The following is a 16,404-nucleotide window of genomic DNA, read 5'->3' as shown; positions in this document are numbered from 1 at the left end:
ATTTTCTGAATAAAGTGTAGATTTCATCAAATCTAACTCAATAATAGTTGTGTAAGTTGTATTGATAAAAGTTAAATTAGATGTCTCCCTCAGAAGTGACATATAGGCGTAGCCCAATTACCAAAAAAAAGAGTTAAAGCTTAAAATTCTGACTAACCATTTGTTAGGGGGAAAAGAGAAAAAAAGTAAGGCGTAATAAACCTTACGTTGATAATAGTATAAAATAATCTGAATTAGTATATATATGTAAAAATAAACTAAAATTAGAATTTAGGGTTTCTTATGAAATTGTATTATGCTATTATGGGACTTGAAATATAATGCTTCACTGTGGCATCCATCCATGTTTTTAAGGATGCTAAGATTAGGACAGGAAGAGTAGTAGGAGTTTGTAAAATGTAATGTGAATATGTCATATGTGATGGTGATTCTAATGCTTCAGGTAAAAAAAGTGCCTTGCATCAACTACTGGATTTTGAAGTCACCTCAGAGACCTCTTTTCCTTACAAAGTAAACAAATTAAAGGGAGTGGGGCAATTCACAACTGAGTCTTATCAGCAGGACTTCGTCCATATATGGGCTTCAACACTTTTTACCAAATTCATGCTTAGTCAAAGACAGGAATTCTGTTTTTTTTTAATAGAATTATACAGACACACAATAAAAAAAATTGTCAAATTTTCAAGACGGCCAAATTTTCGAATCATTTAACTTGGACACTTCATTTTGTTCTTATGAAGAAAATCCTCTAACATACAAAATGAGATATGCCATTTTGGCATTTCCAAGTGAAGCTTGTTAAAAATTTGAATAATCTGCCGACCTAATTGTACGAGCACAATGCATGGATCGCACTTGCTCATTCGTATTCTAAGTGCTCTGCCATTCCAGTCTCTTCTTTGAGCAAAATAAGAGTAATATTATTATCCGTATAGGAAATATTCTTCAACTATTGATCTTGCTTGCAATTTTTCATTCAATTGGTATCTCACTTGGTCGCTTTATTCTTTTCACCCAACCCTGAAAATATGTGAAACCATATATACCGTATCTAAGTACCCTTGCAAAATAAGCCCATAAATTAAAATAAAAAATATAATAAAATTTACCATTAACTACACTAGTACTACTACTGCTACTAAACTTTAAAAAGTTAACCAGGTAAAATTATTACCATAACCTTGGCAACTACCACTCTTCACTTTAGTTAGAAAATGCACAGGATGTAACTTTTCCAAATCATACACTGATTTCCTCTCGGAAGAATGTGAATAAAAAGGCTCTACATTCTCCATCTATACATAATTACATATATATAATGGATATATAGGAGAAGAGTGGATATTGATGCAAAAAGGTGAGTGGATAGAGCATTAGAACTTATGCATCCTACATGTTTCTCACCTGAAAAGAAAAGGTCCACATAAATAATGCTAAGTCTCTCATCAAACATTGTAGCTGGGGAGTATGCATTGAGAAGACCCTAGTGTACATTATACATTTTGAGAATCATATCTTGGTGGTCCAGACAAATTCCATTTACAATTGGACTGATATGGAGTATATGTCATAATACACATATATAGATATATAAAAGTAAGATTGCACAGAATATTGATGATGGGGTGACTGACAATCCAACATGACATAAACATTCACAGACATCTATATTTAAAAGTAAGATTACACAGAATGTTGATGATGGGGTACAAATACTAACATACAACCACATCTATATATACCATTAAACAGAATATTACTGCTATGATGCTAACCAGATCTTTAAGCCAGCGTTCCTAATTATATCCCAGTAGGTGATTTAACTCGTCATATAATTCCAATCTCATATGTCCATAAATGGTCATCCGGTCAATAAATTTGATAGTTTACCTGATTACTTATATGCTAGGAATCATACTGCTATAAACAATATTAATCTAAGTATGATATATTTTCGTAATGGAAAAAAACTCAGCTTGTTATAGCATGTAAATAATTTTTAAGTTTCTTTATCATCATTCCATAACATGTGACCAACTCTGCATTTCTTCCAGATAACTTTCTGCAAATTGCGAATCTTTTATTTTAGGCATTCCTTCGCTCCTCGCTAAATTTTCAACACAAGCAAAGACATGAATATGAAGAATGCAGGATCTTGTCGTTGATGCCCATGTAATTTTTTATTTTCCAACCAACAGGCAACAAGTAAACCTAAGTTACCTCTAGCACAACACATTATAATGTGTGCCCCTATTGGATCCACCAACGTAAGAGCATGCGTTTCACTTAAAGTTATTCCTTAGTGATCAAAGGTTTTAACATCTGGCATCATTTACAAGCCCTTGAAACAGTGTGGCTGGCAAAGGCAGTCGATTGAATGCATCAATTTTCTGCGAGGTCCGACAGCCAGTACTCCCATGTCCTTTAGCTTGTTCATAGTGAGGTTCACCAAATGAAATTTGCTGATCCTTCTACCTCTGAAAAATGTAACAAATTGATCAAGTCCCAGTGATGTCAGCCAGCGACTCAGCCCACCAGCCCTCTGAAGCTTTCTCTCAAGGTTTGATGCCCTTAAATTTTGATGAAGTAGCAACTTCCCATCGTAGAAGCTTTTAGGTATTTTGTTCAATTTGGAGGCACTACGAACCCCGAATGTCCTCTTATATCCAGAATCCTCAACAGCAGGAAATTTAGATCTGAGTCTCGGTTGTGAGGTGTCTGGCTTTGGTAGACTTGGGGTTGGCGAAATGGAATGAGAAGCAAGAGGCTTTTTACGATCTGGAATAGTTTTCTCCCGAGTTGTTGACACAGATTTTTCTCCATCGGCATCTGAGTGTCTCCAGTGACTTGGTTTGATCAGAGAAGGTGACTGAACATTGACTGTGTTCCCAAGTTCAGCTTGTGGCTGGTTTTGCGTCGGATTAGGCATTGAAGACTTCTTAGCTGGTAAAGGAGGGATCAATATAGTAACTTTCTGCTTCTTGACTATCACCCAGTCATTTTCTTCATTAGTTTCTTGTGCAGATCCACTGGGACTGATATTTACAGGTGTACGCAGCTGATGCCTTTGCTTTGGTTTCGCCATTAGTAGTCAAACCTGCATCATAGATACAATTTTACTTCTGAAAGAAAGAGATTAATTTCATCTACAATTTCAAGCAAAATATATGAAACATGTCAAATATATAGGGATCAACCTAAGGAAGATACAGTATATTCATTAGCACAGAAACAAATGAACTTATGATGTTTTATAGTCTATACCATCACATCTCTTACTTGACCTACGGGATAATAATGGAAGATTGTCAATTTTAGAAGGTGTTGGATCCGTGAAAAATAAATAACAATCTTTCATCTGTATTGCCTGGTGCTGCGTATTGTGAGAACTAGAAGACAGCAGGCCTGAAGTTTTACAAAAACAAATAAGTCTTTATATAAAATTAGTTTAGGCGTTAATTTCATTTTAAGGTTACTCTGCCTGCAATATCTTATGTTAATCTTAAACTGCTAAAACTTGTTAAATCTGTAGGAACCTTCATGTTTGCAGGATGTTTGAGGTGCAAAATGCAATGTATGATCTGTTACATACTTGTTGAATGGGAAAAGTGTAGCAAAGTGCTACTGAGTTACATTTTCTAACAGGCAACAGCTAATCAAAGAAAGCCAAGTGCTACTGAGATACATTTTCTATAGTCGTTAAACACTAATATTCCTGAAATCTTCCTCATAATTGGTACGTTATAATTTTTAGTTAAATACATTTGACAACTACATTTGGAAAAGCAAGTAAAATCAAACCCTATCTAAACCCTATCTTGTCGAAAGTGTGGGAAAGAAACGTTTAGCACTTCCCACTTAGTAGCCTTTAAAAGTTCTTCATCAAACTGGAAATGGCTTTTTCCGTAGCAATGAGAAAAGCCAGCAAAGTGCCAGATGTTAGGGGAGTTTAGTTCTCCTATAAATAGGAGCTTGCAATTCATTTAGAAGTTATGTGAAATTTAATAACAAAACTCTGTTTTTCTCATCCCGATTCTCTCTTAAATCTCTCTCTGAATTTCTCTCCTCATCTCTCTCTCTAAATCTCTCTTCCTGCTTCTTAATCTCTAAAAAATTAAACACAGGATATATGCATCCTGGATATATGCATCATGTAACAATGGTATCAGAGCCGTTCTTTCTTGGTGCTAATTACGCCATTTGAGTGTTTCTTCATCAAGAATATCATCTCTAATCTTCTATATCAACAACTGCCCACCAACTGTTTGATTGAAAGATGGAAACTCATAATCCAGAACATGAAGGGTGGAGTAACAAATTTGAACAAATGCTCTCTGAAATCAAGAGTCTGCGAACAACAAGTGAAGAATCTCGGAGAAACATTGCCAAATCAAGATTCGATTCAACAAGTGGGTATGTTCCTTAACTCGAAATTCCTAAGTTTAATGGCATTAACCCTAGACTTTGGATTCGACAATGTTGCAAGTATTTTAGGGTGTATAAAATTCCAGAGGATCAAAAGATTGAGGTAGCATCTTTATGTATGGTTGGTAAAACTAAGGAATGGATATCTTCATATATGTCAGTAATGAAAGGTGCGGATTGGACTGATATTATCTTTTGCTTAGTTTCAAAATATAGAGATGAAATTGGGTTGGATGTAGAAGACAAATTGTTCAAGAATTGGGAGGATTCTTTCGAAAACCATAGAGTTCAATGTGTTCTTGAGGATGAAGTAGTTGTTAAAGATGATGGAATTGAAAGGGGTTCTGATTTAATTGTGGAGAAAATAATTCTTGATGATAAAATAAGTGGTGAAGATGATACTGTTAATAGGGAGAAGAGGGTTGTTGCCCTTGTCAAAGATCAAGATCAGGAGTTGGGAAATTGTAATAAAGAGTTCAATCAGAAATACAATGGTGGTTTGAAGAACTCTGACTTTGAGTTCATTGTTCAAACTGGTGGCAGTATTATTGGATGTGGATTAAATGTCCAAAATGATGTACTTATTGAAGCTTCATCTGCTGATTTTGATTTGAGTGGCTTTGTGTTATCTGTCATAGAATTTATCCACATGTTCTTTGTATGCTTGAAAGATGCTTGAAAGATAGGAGAAGAGACTTTGCCACAAAATGCAGTGAAAGTCGCCTAAATAGGTGGCTACAAACTATGTTGACATGCTCCAAAAGTGATCATCAGAAGGCCGAATAATGGCAGTAGTTGGAAGGGTTGTAATATCTTCTTTACATCTCGATCAAAATCTCATTGCGTAAATAACAAATGCAATGAACCTGTTGAAGTTACAAACCTAAAAGATAAAGAAGCTCCGGATATGTTTAAGAATACTCTTGGTACTGATCAAACTGAATCTCTGTCGGATGAATCATTGGTGCAGCAAGTATGCGCAAGTTTACCGCTCATTATCCAAGCGGGTGGTAAGGCACTGAAATTCATGATTTCCAGTTTGTGGAAGGATGCATTTAGACAAATTGAAGATTGCAAGGTTGTACGTGTTGAGGGAATAGAGCCAGAAGAATATGCTTGTTTGAAGTTGAATTTTGTTCACTTGCCAGAAGATGCAAATCAGCGTATGTTGTTGTGTTCTATTATACTTGGACTTGCAACTGCGTTCAATTTTATTGACAAGCCAGTTGATTTAGAAGTAGGCTCGCAGCTTGCAAAGGGCGGAAGAACAAGAGTACGAGTGATGGTTGAAAGTCTCAAGTCAGCTTTATTGTTGCTTGAAGGCGGGACTGCAGGATATTTCAAGTTGCATGACATAATCAGAGACGTAACAAGATCCACTGCCGTCAAAGAGATGCATTTATATTTGAAAGATGTGACTGGAGGTTGGCCGATAATAATTCTGCAGATTATGGTATTGTGAGACCGTAGAGTATTTAGCAAGGATGTCACTGTATTAGATTCAGTCCGTAGAGTTGAGGGAAGGACTTTTTCATTGCTTAATATAGACTTGAGGGCAAGTCTTTTGAAGGGGGAAGGAATGTTAGGGGAGTTTAGTTCTCCTATAAATAGGAGATGGTAATTCATTTAGAAGTTATGTGAAATTTAATAACAAAACTCTGTTTTTCTCATCCGGACTCTCTCTTAAATCTCTCTCTGAATTTCTCTCCTCATCTCTCTCTCTAAATCTCTCTTCCTGCTTCTTAATCTCTGAAATTAAACACAGGATATATGCATCCTGTAACACCAGGCTTTCAAACGTAATTTTACAACCATAATCTGTTACACGAACAATTACCCGAATCAATGATATCTTAAATTCCTAAAGCCTTTATTGTCAATCTGCCCGAAATTTGTAGACAGACACATAGAGATAACCATATCATTGTCAAAATCATGCATTGCAATGATAACAAGCTATTAACTTTGGAGTTTCAAAGTCACCTGTAAACACCAAATAGCTACAAGAAAATCTGAAGCCCGTAAGTCTTCAGTAAATTCATATGCTTAATCACATAGAAATAGAAACCCTAGTGCAATTGAACAAAAGAGGCACAATCAAATCGAAAATAAGATAATAAAGGCAGAGAAATTGAGTTACCTGATAAAGGGAACGAAGAACGGAGCGATGATTAGGGTCGGAGACGTAGCCTCTAACTATTGCGATTCGCCGATTTTGACCTTTTTCCGTCTGTTTCACGGTCTTTGCCTCAAACCCTTAAAATTTATTTATTTTTCAATTTTTTTTGGAAATAAATAAACTTTAGGGATGTATTCGGTCCAAAAATATTTATACAAAAAATACTGTAAACCAAACTAAACTAACATACCCAATATATACCGTAAAAGTAGGGCCATAAACGAACCGAGTCGAGTCGAGTTTTTCCTTAACGAGTTCGAGTTCGAATTTTTTCTTAACGAGTCGAGTCGAGTTCAAAAAGTTTAACGATCAGATTTTCATGTTCGAACTCGAGTTGGTTAACAACCGAGTCGAGTTCGAGTTGTTCACGAAATTTTCGAGTCGAGTCGAGTTCGAGTTGGTCATTAATTTTTTATTTTTTTTTGTCTTTTTTCACAATTAGATTCCAACCAAGGCTCAACCCAAACAAATAAAATTTAAGCCTAGTCCAATTAGGAAGACACAGGTAGAACATAGAGCATGCTCAAGTATATATTTAGATTTTTTTATGCATACTGCTTATCGAGTCGGGTTTAACGAATCGAGTCGATCTCGAGTCAATCTCGAGTCGAGTTCGAGTCTACCACTTGTAAAACTGGGATCGACTCGATAAGCTAAACGAGCATATTTTCTTGTTCAAACTCGAGCTTGATTACTTAACGAGTCGAGTCGAGTAGAGCCTAACGATCAGCTCGGTTTGTTTACAGCCCTACGCAAAAGTAAGGTCTGGGAAGGGACTGCAGTACGCAGTCTTCCCTTCATTCAAAAGAACGAAGAGGTTGTTTCCCGAAAGACCCCCGGTTTGTGTAAATATGGAATATAACTATAAAAAGATATAATACACAATACCGAATATTGACTGTTTGTAGTCACTTTTATCCCAAATTAAACATTTTTGATATCTCCAATCCAATCTTACTTAAAAACACTCGTAGAGCTTCGACTTTGTAAATCAAATAACTCCTTGTTCAAAAAAGACAAGACATTCGATCTACCAAAAATTGATTAGTGCCAATATTGTATGAAAGCCAGAATACAATAATAATAGAATTAAGCATATTAACAAAATAAATAAACTGACACTATATGTTACTAACACTATATTCTACTAACACCTCAAAATACAAGATCCATCTATCCCATAAGTTAATCAACCACTCTAATTCGACGCCTTCAAGACCTTCTATCTAGTACCATACCCCCTCTTTCCAAAGGTTTAAAAAATGCAAATCTAGTGAAAGTAGGTTATCCCAAGTTTGTCTCGGTCTTCCTTTCCTTTTCGCACCCGTCAACACTAAACCTTCAACTCTCCGCACTGGGGTCGATATACGTCTATTCCGTACATGTCCAAACCATCGCAGTCTACTTTCCCTTTATTTATTATAGAAGCAACTCGTAATTGCCATCTGAAAAAATCAATCGGCAATCAATCTAACAAGGTGCGACCACAAATCCAATGCAACATCATCATTTCCGCTACCTCTAGTCGTTGTTCTTGGGCCTTCGTTACCGCCCAACATTTCACCCAATACAACAAAACTGTTATAATCGCCATTCGATAAAATCTTCCTTTTAATTTTAAAGGAATCTTTTTATCACACAGTACTCCTGAAACAGCCCTCCGCTTTAAACATCCAAGTTGGATACGATGAGTAACATCGGCATCTATCTTATCATATTTATAAATCATAGATCCCAAATACTTGAAACTTTCTTTCGGAACTAATAAATGCTCTCCGATTCTAACATCAACCCCCTCTTCATCAAGTTCATTACTAAAATTACACCACATGTATTCAGTTTTTGAATGACTAACACGCAACCCGGAGTCTCCGATGTAACTCTCCATTGTTCAAACTTCTCATTAATCTCCGACTTTGTCTCATTAATAATAACTATGTCATCCGTAAAAAGCATACACCACGGTACAACATCCTGAAATTAATTATTATTTTAGAGAATCTTTTCACTTTAAATTAATATAAAAAAACCTTTCCCTGAAATTTTTTTCTGATAGAATATTAAGCCATCAATTTATTTGATAAGTTGAGATTCTATTAAAAAAATATTTTTTAGCCCAAGATTCTCCAAGGTTTCATGTGCCATTAAAAAAATTAAAAGTTAATAAAAATATTTAAATTATTATTTTAGAAAAGGTTTACATAAAATTCAATATCATTACATTTTATTCATTGTACAAATAATTCCAGTAATACCCGATTAATTCTTTACAAGGTGGCTTATCGATCCGATTTTTGAAATCTGGTTAATAATTATAAGCTTTTTTATTAAAATATATAAAATGTTGCATTACATTTAAAATACTACATTAAATTAAATATGAATAATTATGAAATTTAAGATATAATAAATATATATTGGTTAACAAATAACTAATATAATCATAATGATATATTAAATAATATTTTATTATTATAATACATCTGATTTTAACGTCGATTAGTTTTTTCGGTTAATGCTCGAATATCCGATTAATCCAAACTCGGTATTTTGACTAATCTATTCCGATTTCCAATTTCAATAACACTAATTTTAATTATTATTGCGTCTTTTAAATTAAAAGATTAAATTTTTAATTGATACTTTTATAATTTTTTTACAAGATATTTATATTGAGATTCTTTATGCTATTGAAATTATAATGGATAATTGTAGTATAATTTTTAAATATTTTGTAAGATAGTTCGTTTTACAAAAAATAAAATCTTTGAAATCTTTTCGTAAAAGAACACACTACAAGGGTTTTTCATTACATTATACCAAAAAATTTAGTGAATCTTACTTTAGAAAAAATAAAAGTATATCTAAAATTGGAGAATATTACTTAGGAGAATCTAAACAAAAAAGTGAATATTTCTGATAGGGAGTAAATAAATCTTGACTACGCAATTAATATTACATTAATTATACGTGAATTGGGCTATAAGGCCCAATTAGAAGATGTATGACATTCAGACCAAAAAGGTTAACACATTGATCAGACCTGATGGACCAGATCAGGCCTGACGGAACAAAGAAAGCCCAAAACCCTGGATATCAATTAATTTCGTAATTACTTAATAAGGGAGAAAAGAAGCTATTAAGATGAGTCCCGATAAGGATATAAATCCTTGTAGATTGACCTCCAAGGATAAGTAATCAGCTTCCTACTTCCCAGGACTCTAAAATCCGTTCTAATTCTAAGACTTGTTCGCAAAGTCTCTTAAACCAAGTCCAAATCAAGGACTCCCAACATCTATATAAGGGGCCTTACCCCACAAATCAGAACTACAATTTTTGACTTGATCCTTTGCAATCAGCAAGGTACATAGGCATCTTGTTAAGGCAGATTGAGTCACGAAACACAAGAGCAGTCAAACCGAGCCTCGAAACTCACGTTCCTTAATAATAAATACAGCAATTATATATCTTAGTTTTTAATCCATAACATTTGGCGCCATCTGTGGGAAAGCACAACAACAACCATGGCGAGAACACGGAGAACAGTTAGAGCCCTTGAAGGAGGAACACCAACGGGGACAACCCAAGTGATTTCGTCAACCGTGGAGGTACCTCCTCATTCAACTTATGCAGCCACGCAAGGAGAAGCCCAGATAGGGGCAACTGAACCTCAGCCACAAGGGACGATTCCCTCGGCTACTCAAGGTACGAATCCCCAAGTTCAACAACTACATGCACCTGTGAATTCTCGACCAATTGAGTATGAGTATTCAACTATTGTGACTACTAACCCCCCATATGGGATGCCCCTTTACCCCGAGGTTGGAGGAAGCGGACATGCTGGGCGCAGTGAAGCACGAGGGCAATCGCCCCCCTATATACAAGGTTTGGCTCCAATTCCTGAGGATCAGGAATTTTCTAGTCCTTACACTGAGAGAGACTCTGAATCTTCAGATGATGAAGTAGCCCCAAGAAGGAGGCGTGCTGGCAAAGAGCCGATGGCTGATGGTCGCCAACGTCCTAGGAGCACCCAAGGGACGAATTCCCAAGAAGTGCAGGAAAGGATCATGGCTCATGAGGCTGAGATTCAAAGGCTGAAGCGCGACTTGGAGTCACACCAGAACACCAGACCCCCATTACCCCCAAGGGGGAGGAATCCTCCCCTTATCATAGACCTGGATGGTCCGATACAGAGAAGGGATGTTGTCCCAAGGGTTGATCCAAGCAATCTTCTTTCCCTTGGAGATCATGATGATCCTACTCCACCATTCACTGAAGAAATAATGAATGCCCATATCTCAAGGAAGTTCAAAATGCCCACTATTAAAGCTTATGATGGCACTGGAGATCCCCCCAATCATGTCAGGTCATTTTCCAATACACTGTTGCTACAACCCCTGAATGACGCTATTAAGTGTCGGGCCTTTCCTCAAACCCTGTCGGGTATGGCTCAAAGGTGGTATAGTCGTTTACCCCCAAACTCTATTGGGTCCTACAGAGAATTAAGTCAGCCTTTTATTAAGCAATTTATCAGTGGGAGAGTGCATGAGAAAAGTTCAGCATCCCTCATGAGCATTGTGCAGGGGAGCGAAGGAATCCTTAAGAGACTACCTGAATCGTTTCACAAAGAAAGGTTTAAAAGTCCCGGACCTTGATGACAAGGTAGCCATGATAGCACTGCAACAGGGAACTAGAAATGAGTTTTTCAAGATGTTCTTGGCCAAACGCCCCCCTGAAATCATGTTGCAGCTCCAAGATAGGGCAGAGAAGTATATCAAGGTGGAAGAGAGTATGAGGAAGACAGTCATGAGCAACGAGCCCGCTGGAGGCAAGAAGCGAAAGACCGATCTGGAATACATCGCTAAGGACAAGTATCCTAGAACTAAGCAGAATCCTGACTCAACTCCCAAGAGAGGAGGACCTGGACAAAAATTTACTGAGTATGCTAAGCTGAATGCTCCAAGGAGCCAAATTCTAATGGAAATCGAGAAAGATCGAGATATTCGCTGGCCTAAGCCCTTAAAGGCCGATCCTGCCAAGTTAGATAAGAGCAAGTATTGTAGATTTCACAAGGATGTTGGTCATAACACTGATGAGTGTAGGCAACTAAAAGATGAGATTAAGTTCCTTATTAGAAAAGGGAGATTGAACAAGTACACTGGAGATGGAGGAGACAGGAGCAACAACGTGAGAAAAAACTTTAACGATCGAAGAAGAGATCAAGAAGATCAGGGGCGAAATCCCCAACCTAGGGTACCGGTAATAAATACAATCTTCAGAGGACCGCGACCTCGAGGGCCTGTGATAAACATAATTTTTGGACGACCAACTGCTGCTGGGTTATCCAACAACTCCAGGAAAGCGTATGCTCGAGAAGTTATGCATATTACTGGGGAAGCCCCGAAGAGGGCCAGGACAGGAGTAACAATGTCTTTTGATGATTCTGATCTGGAGGGTGTGAAATTTCCCCATGACGACCCGTTGGTCATAACCCCGATAATAGGGAACAGCCCGGTGAGAAGGGTCCTTGTGGATAATGGTGCTTCAGTGGATATCTTGCTCCATGATATCTTTTTAAGGATGGGATATAACGACTCCCAATTGACCCCAACCGACATGCCGATATATGGGTTTGCGGGAGTGGAGTGCCCCGTAGAAGGGACAATCAAGTTGCCAACAACCATAGGACAGGAACCAAGACAAGCAACTCAGATGTTGGACTTTGTAGTGGTGAAGGCTAGTTTGACTTACAACGCTATCATGGGAAGAACAGGGATACACGCCTTCAAGGCAGTCCCTTCTTCCTACCATTCAGTTATGAAGTTTCCAACCCGGGATGGGATCGGAGAAGAGAGAGGAGATCAAAAAATGGCTAGAAGTTGTTATGTGGCCTCTTTGAGGGCAGACGGAGTTGGGGGGCAAGTTCTTCCTATTGAAGATCTGGATATCCGAGAGAATGATGAGAAAAGAGGAAAGCCATCAGAAGACTTGGTTTCAATTCCTTTAGCCCCCGAAGATCCTGAGAAGGTGACTTTTATTGGAGCAACGCTTGAGGAGCCCCTTAGAGGGAAGTTGGTGAAATTTTTGCAAGAAAATAGTGATGTGTTTGCATGGTCAGCAGCTGATATGCCAGGCATAGACCCGAAATTGATTATTCACAAGTTGAATGCGGATCCAAATCGGAAGACAGTGAAGCAAAAGAAAAGAAGTTTTGCCCCAGAGAGGCAAGAAGCTATAAAACAGGAAGTAGAGAAGCTCTTAGAGGTTGGATTCATTGAGGAGATACAATTTACAAAATAGTTAGCAAACCCTGTAATGGTGAAGAAGGCCAATGAGAAATGGAGGATGTGTGTGGACTTCACTGATCTGAATGACGCATGCCCTACGAACTGTTTCCCGTTGCCAATGATAGATACTTTGATAGATGTCACTGCTGGACATGAGATGCTGAGCTTCATGGATGGATTTAGTGGATACAATCAGATCAAGATGCACAAGGACGACATCCTAAAGGTATCATTCATCACTGACTTTGGTGTTTATTGTTATCTTGTTATGACATTTGGTCTCAAGAATGCAGGAGCCACCTATCAAAGGTTGTTAAATAAAATTTTTAAGGATCTTATTGGCAAGACCATGGAAGTTTATGTTGATGACATGCTAGTCAAAAGTCTAGTGAAGACTGACCATATAACCCATTTGAGGGAAGCTTTTGAGGTCCTGAGATACCACAAGATGATGTTAAATCCTACAAAGTGTGCTTTCGGAGTAGGATCCGGAAAGTTTTTGGGATTGATGGTCTCCAAGAGAGGAATCGAGGCCAATCCCGATAAAATAAAGGTAATCCTGGACATGGAGCCCCCAAAAACTATCAAATATGTTCAAAAGCTCACCGGAAGGGTTGCTACATTGAGACGATTCATCTCAAAATCTGGAGACAAGTGTTTGTCGTTCTTCAAGTCTTTGAAGAAAGTTAAGGATTTTGTATGGAGTGTAGAAAGCCAGAAGGCATTTGAGGAATTAAAGAAATATATGGCTCAGGCCCCGTTGCTGGCCAAGCCAGCTTCGAATGAAGTTTTATACTTATACTTGGTCATTTCAGAGAGTGCCTTGAGCGCTGTATTGGTCAAGGAGGAACTAAAAATCCAGAAACATGTGTACTATGTCAGTAAAATTTTGCATGGAGCTGAGTTGAATTATTCAACTATTGAGAAGTTTGCTTTAGCCTTGGTAATGGCTTCGACAAAATTGCGTCCTTATTTCCAGGCTCACAAGATTGAGGTGCTAACAAAACAACCCCTGAGAAATATCATTCATAGTCCCAAGGCTAGTGGGAGGCTGATTAAGTGGGCAATAGAGTTGGGAGAATTCGACATCAAGTATAAGCCACGAACGGCGATAAAAGCCCAGGCATTGGTTGACTTCGTGGTGGAATGTACCATACCCAACCAAGAAGTCGGGGGCAGGAAGATACCATACCTCAAGACAAGGAAGTTGATAAGGAGGGCAAAGAAAAAGTTGATAAGGAGAAAGAATATTGGGTTCTCTATTTTGATGGAGCATCAAAAACAAATTCAAGTGGAGCGGGTTTGGTTTTACAAAACCCTGATGGGTTCTTAATTGAGCATGCCATGAAGTTAGACTTCCCAACCACAAACAATGAGACAGAATATGAAGCTCTGATAGCTGGTCTTGGTTTAGCAGGGACACTTAGAGTCAAGAACTTAAAAGTCTATGGAGACTTGAAGCTGGTCATATCCCAAGTGAAGGGAGAGTTTGAGGCAAGGGATGATACGATGGCTAAATATGTTCGCCTAGTAAGGGTTATGATGACCCAATTCGATGAATGCCATATTGAGCACATTCCGAGGGAGGAAAATTCTAAGGCAGATGCATTATCAAAGTTTGCTTCATCTGAGATAGAGGAAAGTTCAGCAAGTGTGTACTTCCGCGTTCTGAAGACACGGAGCATTGATGTTAAGCTTGTAGCTCCTATAGGTCTGGGGACGTCATGGATAGATCCCATTAAGACTCACATTCAAACCGGTTGGTTGCCGAATGATGCTACTAAAGCACGAAAATTGGCTGTTTGAGCACTAAGATACTCTTTGATAGATGTAATCCTGTACAAAAGATCTTTCGTGGTTCCTTACTTAAGGTGTCTCAGGCCCGATGAGGCACGCTTGGCTCTTGAAGAAGTACATGAAGTATCTGTGGGCAACACTTGGGGGGCAGGGCCTTAGCTCATAAGATAACCCGTTTAGGCTTCTATTGGCCAGAAATGATGGCTGATGCCAAAAGAATATGTGAAAAAGTGTGACCGCTGTCAGAAGTACGCACCGGTCGTTAGACAACCCCCCGAGATGCTGACCTCCATCAACTCACCCATCCCCTTTGTTATGTGGGGAATGGATATACTTGGGCCCTTCCTCATGGCCACGACACATAGGAAGTTTTTCATTGTAGCCATTGACTATTTTACTAAGTTGATTGAAACCAAGCCTTTGGCAAAGATCACAACTAAGCAGGTTGCACAGTTCCTGTGGAAAAATATCATGTGCCGGTATGGAATATCCCGCATCCTAGTCACTGACAATGGAACACAGTTCAACAATGAGGAATTCAAGAAGTATTGTGAGGAGAATAAAATTGAGTTACGATTCACCTCTGTGGCTCACCCACAAGCCAATGAGCAAGCGGAAGTGGCGAATCGAATAATCCTGGATGGACTAAAGAAGAGGATCGAAAAGTCGAGGAATAATTGGGTGGATGAAATACTCCCAATACTATGGGCTTATAGAGCTACTTGCAAAGTCACTACTGGAGCCACTCCCTTCATGTTGGCATATGGAGCTGAAGCGGTTGTTCCTGTAGAGATATCACATTCGTCTCCCAGGATTCAAGCCTTTAACGCTAAAGAAAATGAGGAAGGACAAATATTAGCCCTTGATCTAATTGATGAAGTACGAGATGAAGCACATACGAAGATAATGGAATATCATAAAAAGGCTTCGTTCTACTACGATCTAAGGGTTAAGGAAAGGTTCTTCAAGCAAGGAGACTTAGTCTTGAGGAAGGTGGAAGCCTCTGGCGTTGGGAAGAAATGAAAGCTTGCCCCGAATTGGGAAGGGCCGTACAAGGTTAAGAGCGTTCAGGGAAGGGAAACCTACAAGTTAGAGACTATGAATGGTTTTGAAGTCCCGAGAACTTGGCATGCACAAAACCTGAAGGTTTACTATGTGTAAATCAGTTGAGTACGATTCTCACTTGTCAAAACGACAAGTAGGTTTAAAAGCACCTTGAAGCTTTGCTTGCATAGGATTTTATATTTTAATTCCAGTAGGATTTACATTGTCGAGTCATTATTGTTAAGGGTCGAACCCATGATATGTAAGGTTTTGGAAAACCAGACTTCATATTAATAAGTTTAAAATTATTTCAACCTTTGGATATTTAAGTTGTGATAATAATTTGTGTGATTTTAACAAAGATCATATTTTGATCATTAAAAGAAGAAGACTTTAAAAATTATTCTATCATTAAGAGTGCTTGTCACACAAAGGGCTAAGTAGTTCAGGTCATTTAACGTTAAAAGCATAATACGTGCTGGAAAGTTAAAGGAGAAAGGTATGCAGCATAAATTAACCCCGAAGGGTAATAAGTACCAGATACAAATAAAGTTCAACAATAAGTTATGAATAAAATTACAAACTAGAAAAACTACTCCTCCATGCGGGAGCCTTCATTCTCCTGCTCCTTTTCAACACCATCCTTTTCAGCATTCTTCGCGAGAGAAGCAG

At 38.1% G+C, this 16,404-nt stretch overlaps 1 protein-coding gene across 1 annotated transcript; it reads right to left on the bottom strand.

Annotated features, from left to right (window-relative positions):
• Positions 1-1,960: 1,960 nt before the first annotated feature.
• LOC141711926 (uncharacterized) lies at positions 1,961-6,723 on the bottom strand. The gene is made up of 2 exons (XM_074514652.1): positions 6,566-6,723; positions 1,961-3,097 (listed from the first exon to the last, which is right to left on the bottom strand). The coding sequence occupies exon 2, from the start codon at positions 3,083-3,085 to the stop codon at positions 2,333-2,335; it is 753 nt and encodes a 250-aa protein (XP_074370753.1). The 5' UTR covers positions 3,086-3,097; positions 6,566-6,723; the 3' UTR covers positions 1,961-2,332.
• Positions 6,724-16,404: the final 9,681 nt, after the last annotated feature.

The sequence above is a fragment of the Apium graveolens genome, chromosome 3 (genome assembly GCF_009905375.1).
Source record: "Apium graveolens cultivar Ventura chromosome 3, ASM990537v1, whole genome shotgun sequence".
Lineage (NCBI taxonomy): Eukaryota > Viridiplantae > Streptophyta > Magnoliopsida > Apiales > Apiaceae > Apium > Apium graveolens.
This window is presented reverse-complemented; position numbering and strand designations above follow the sequence as displayed.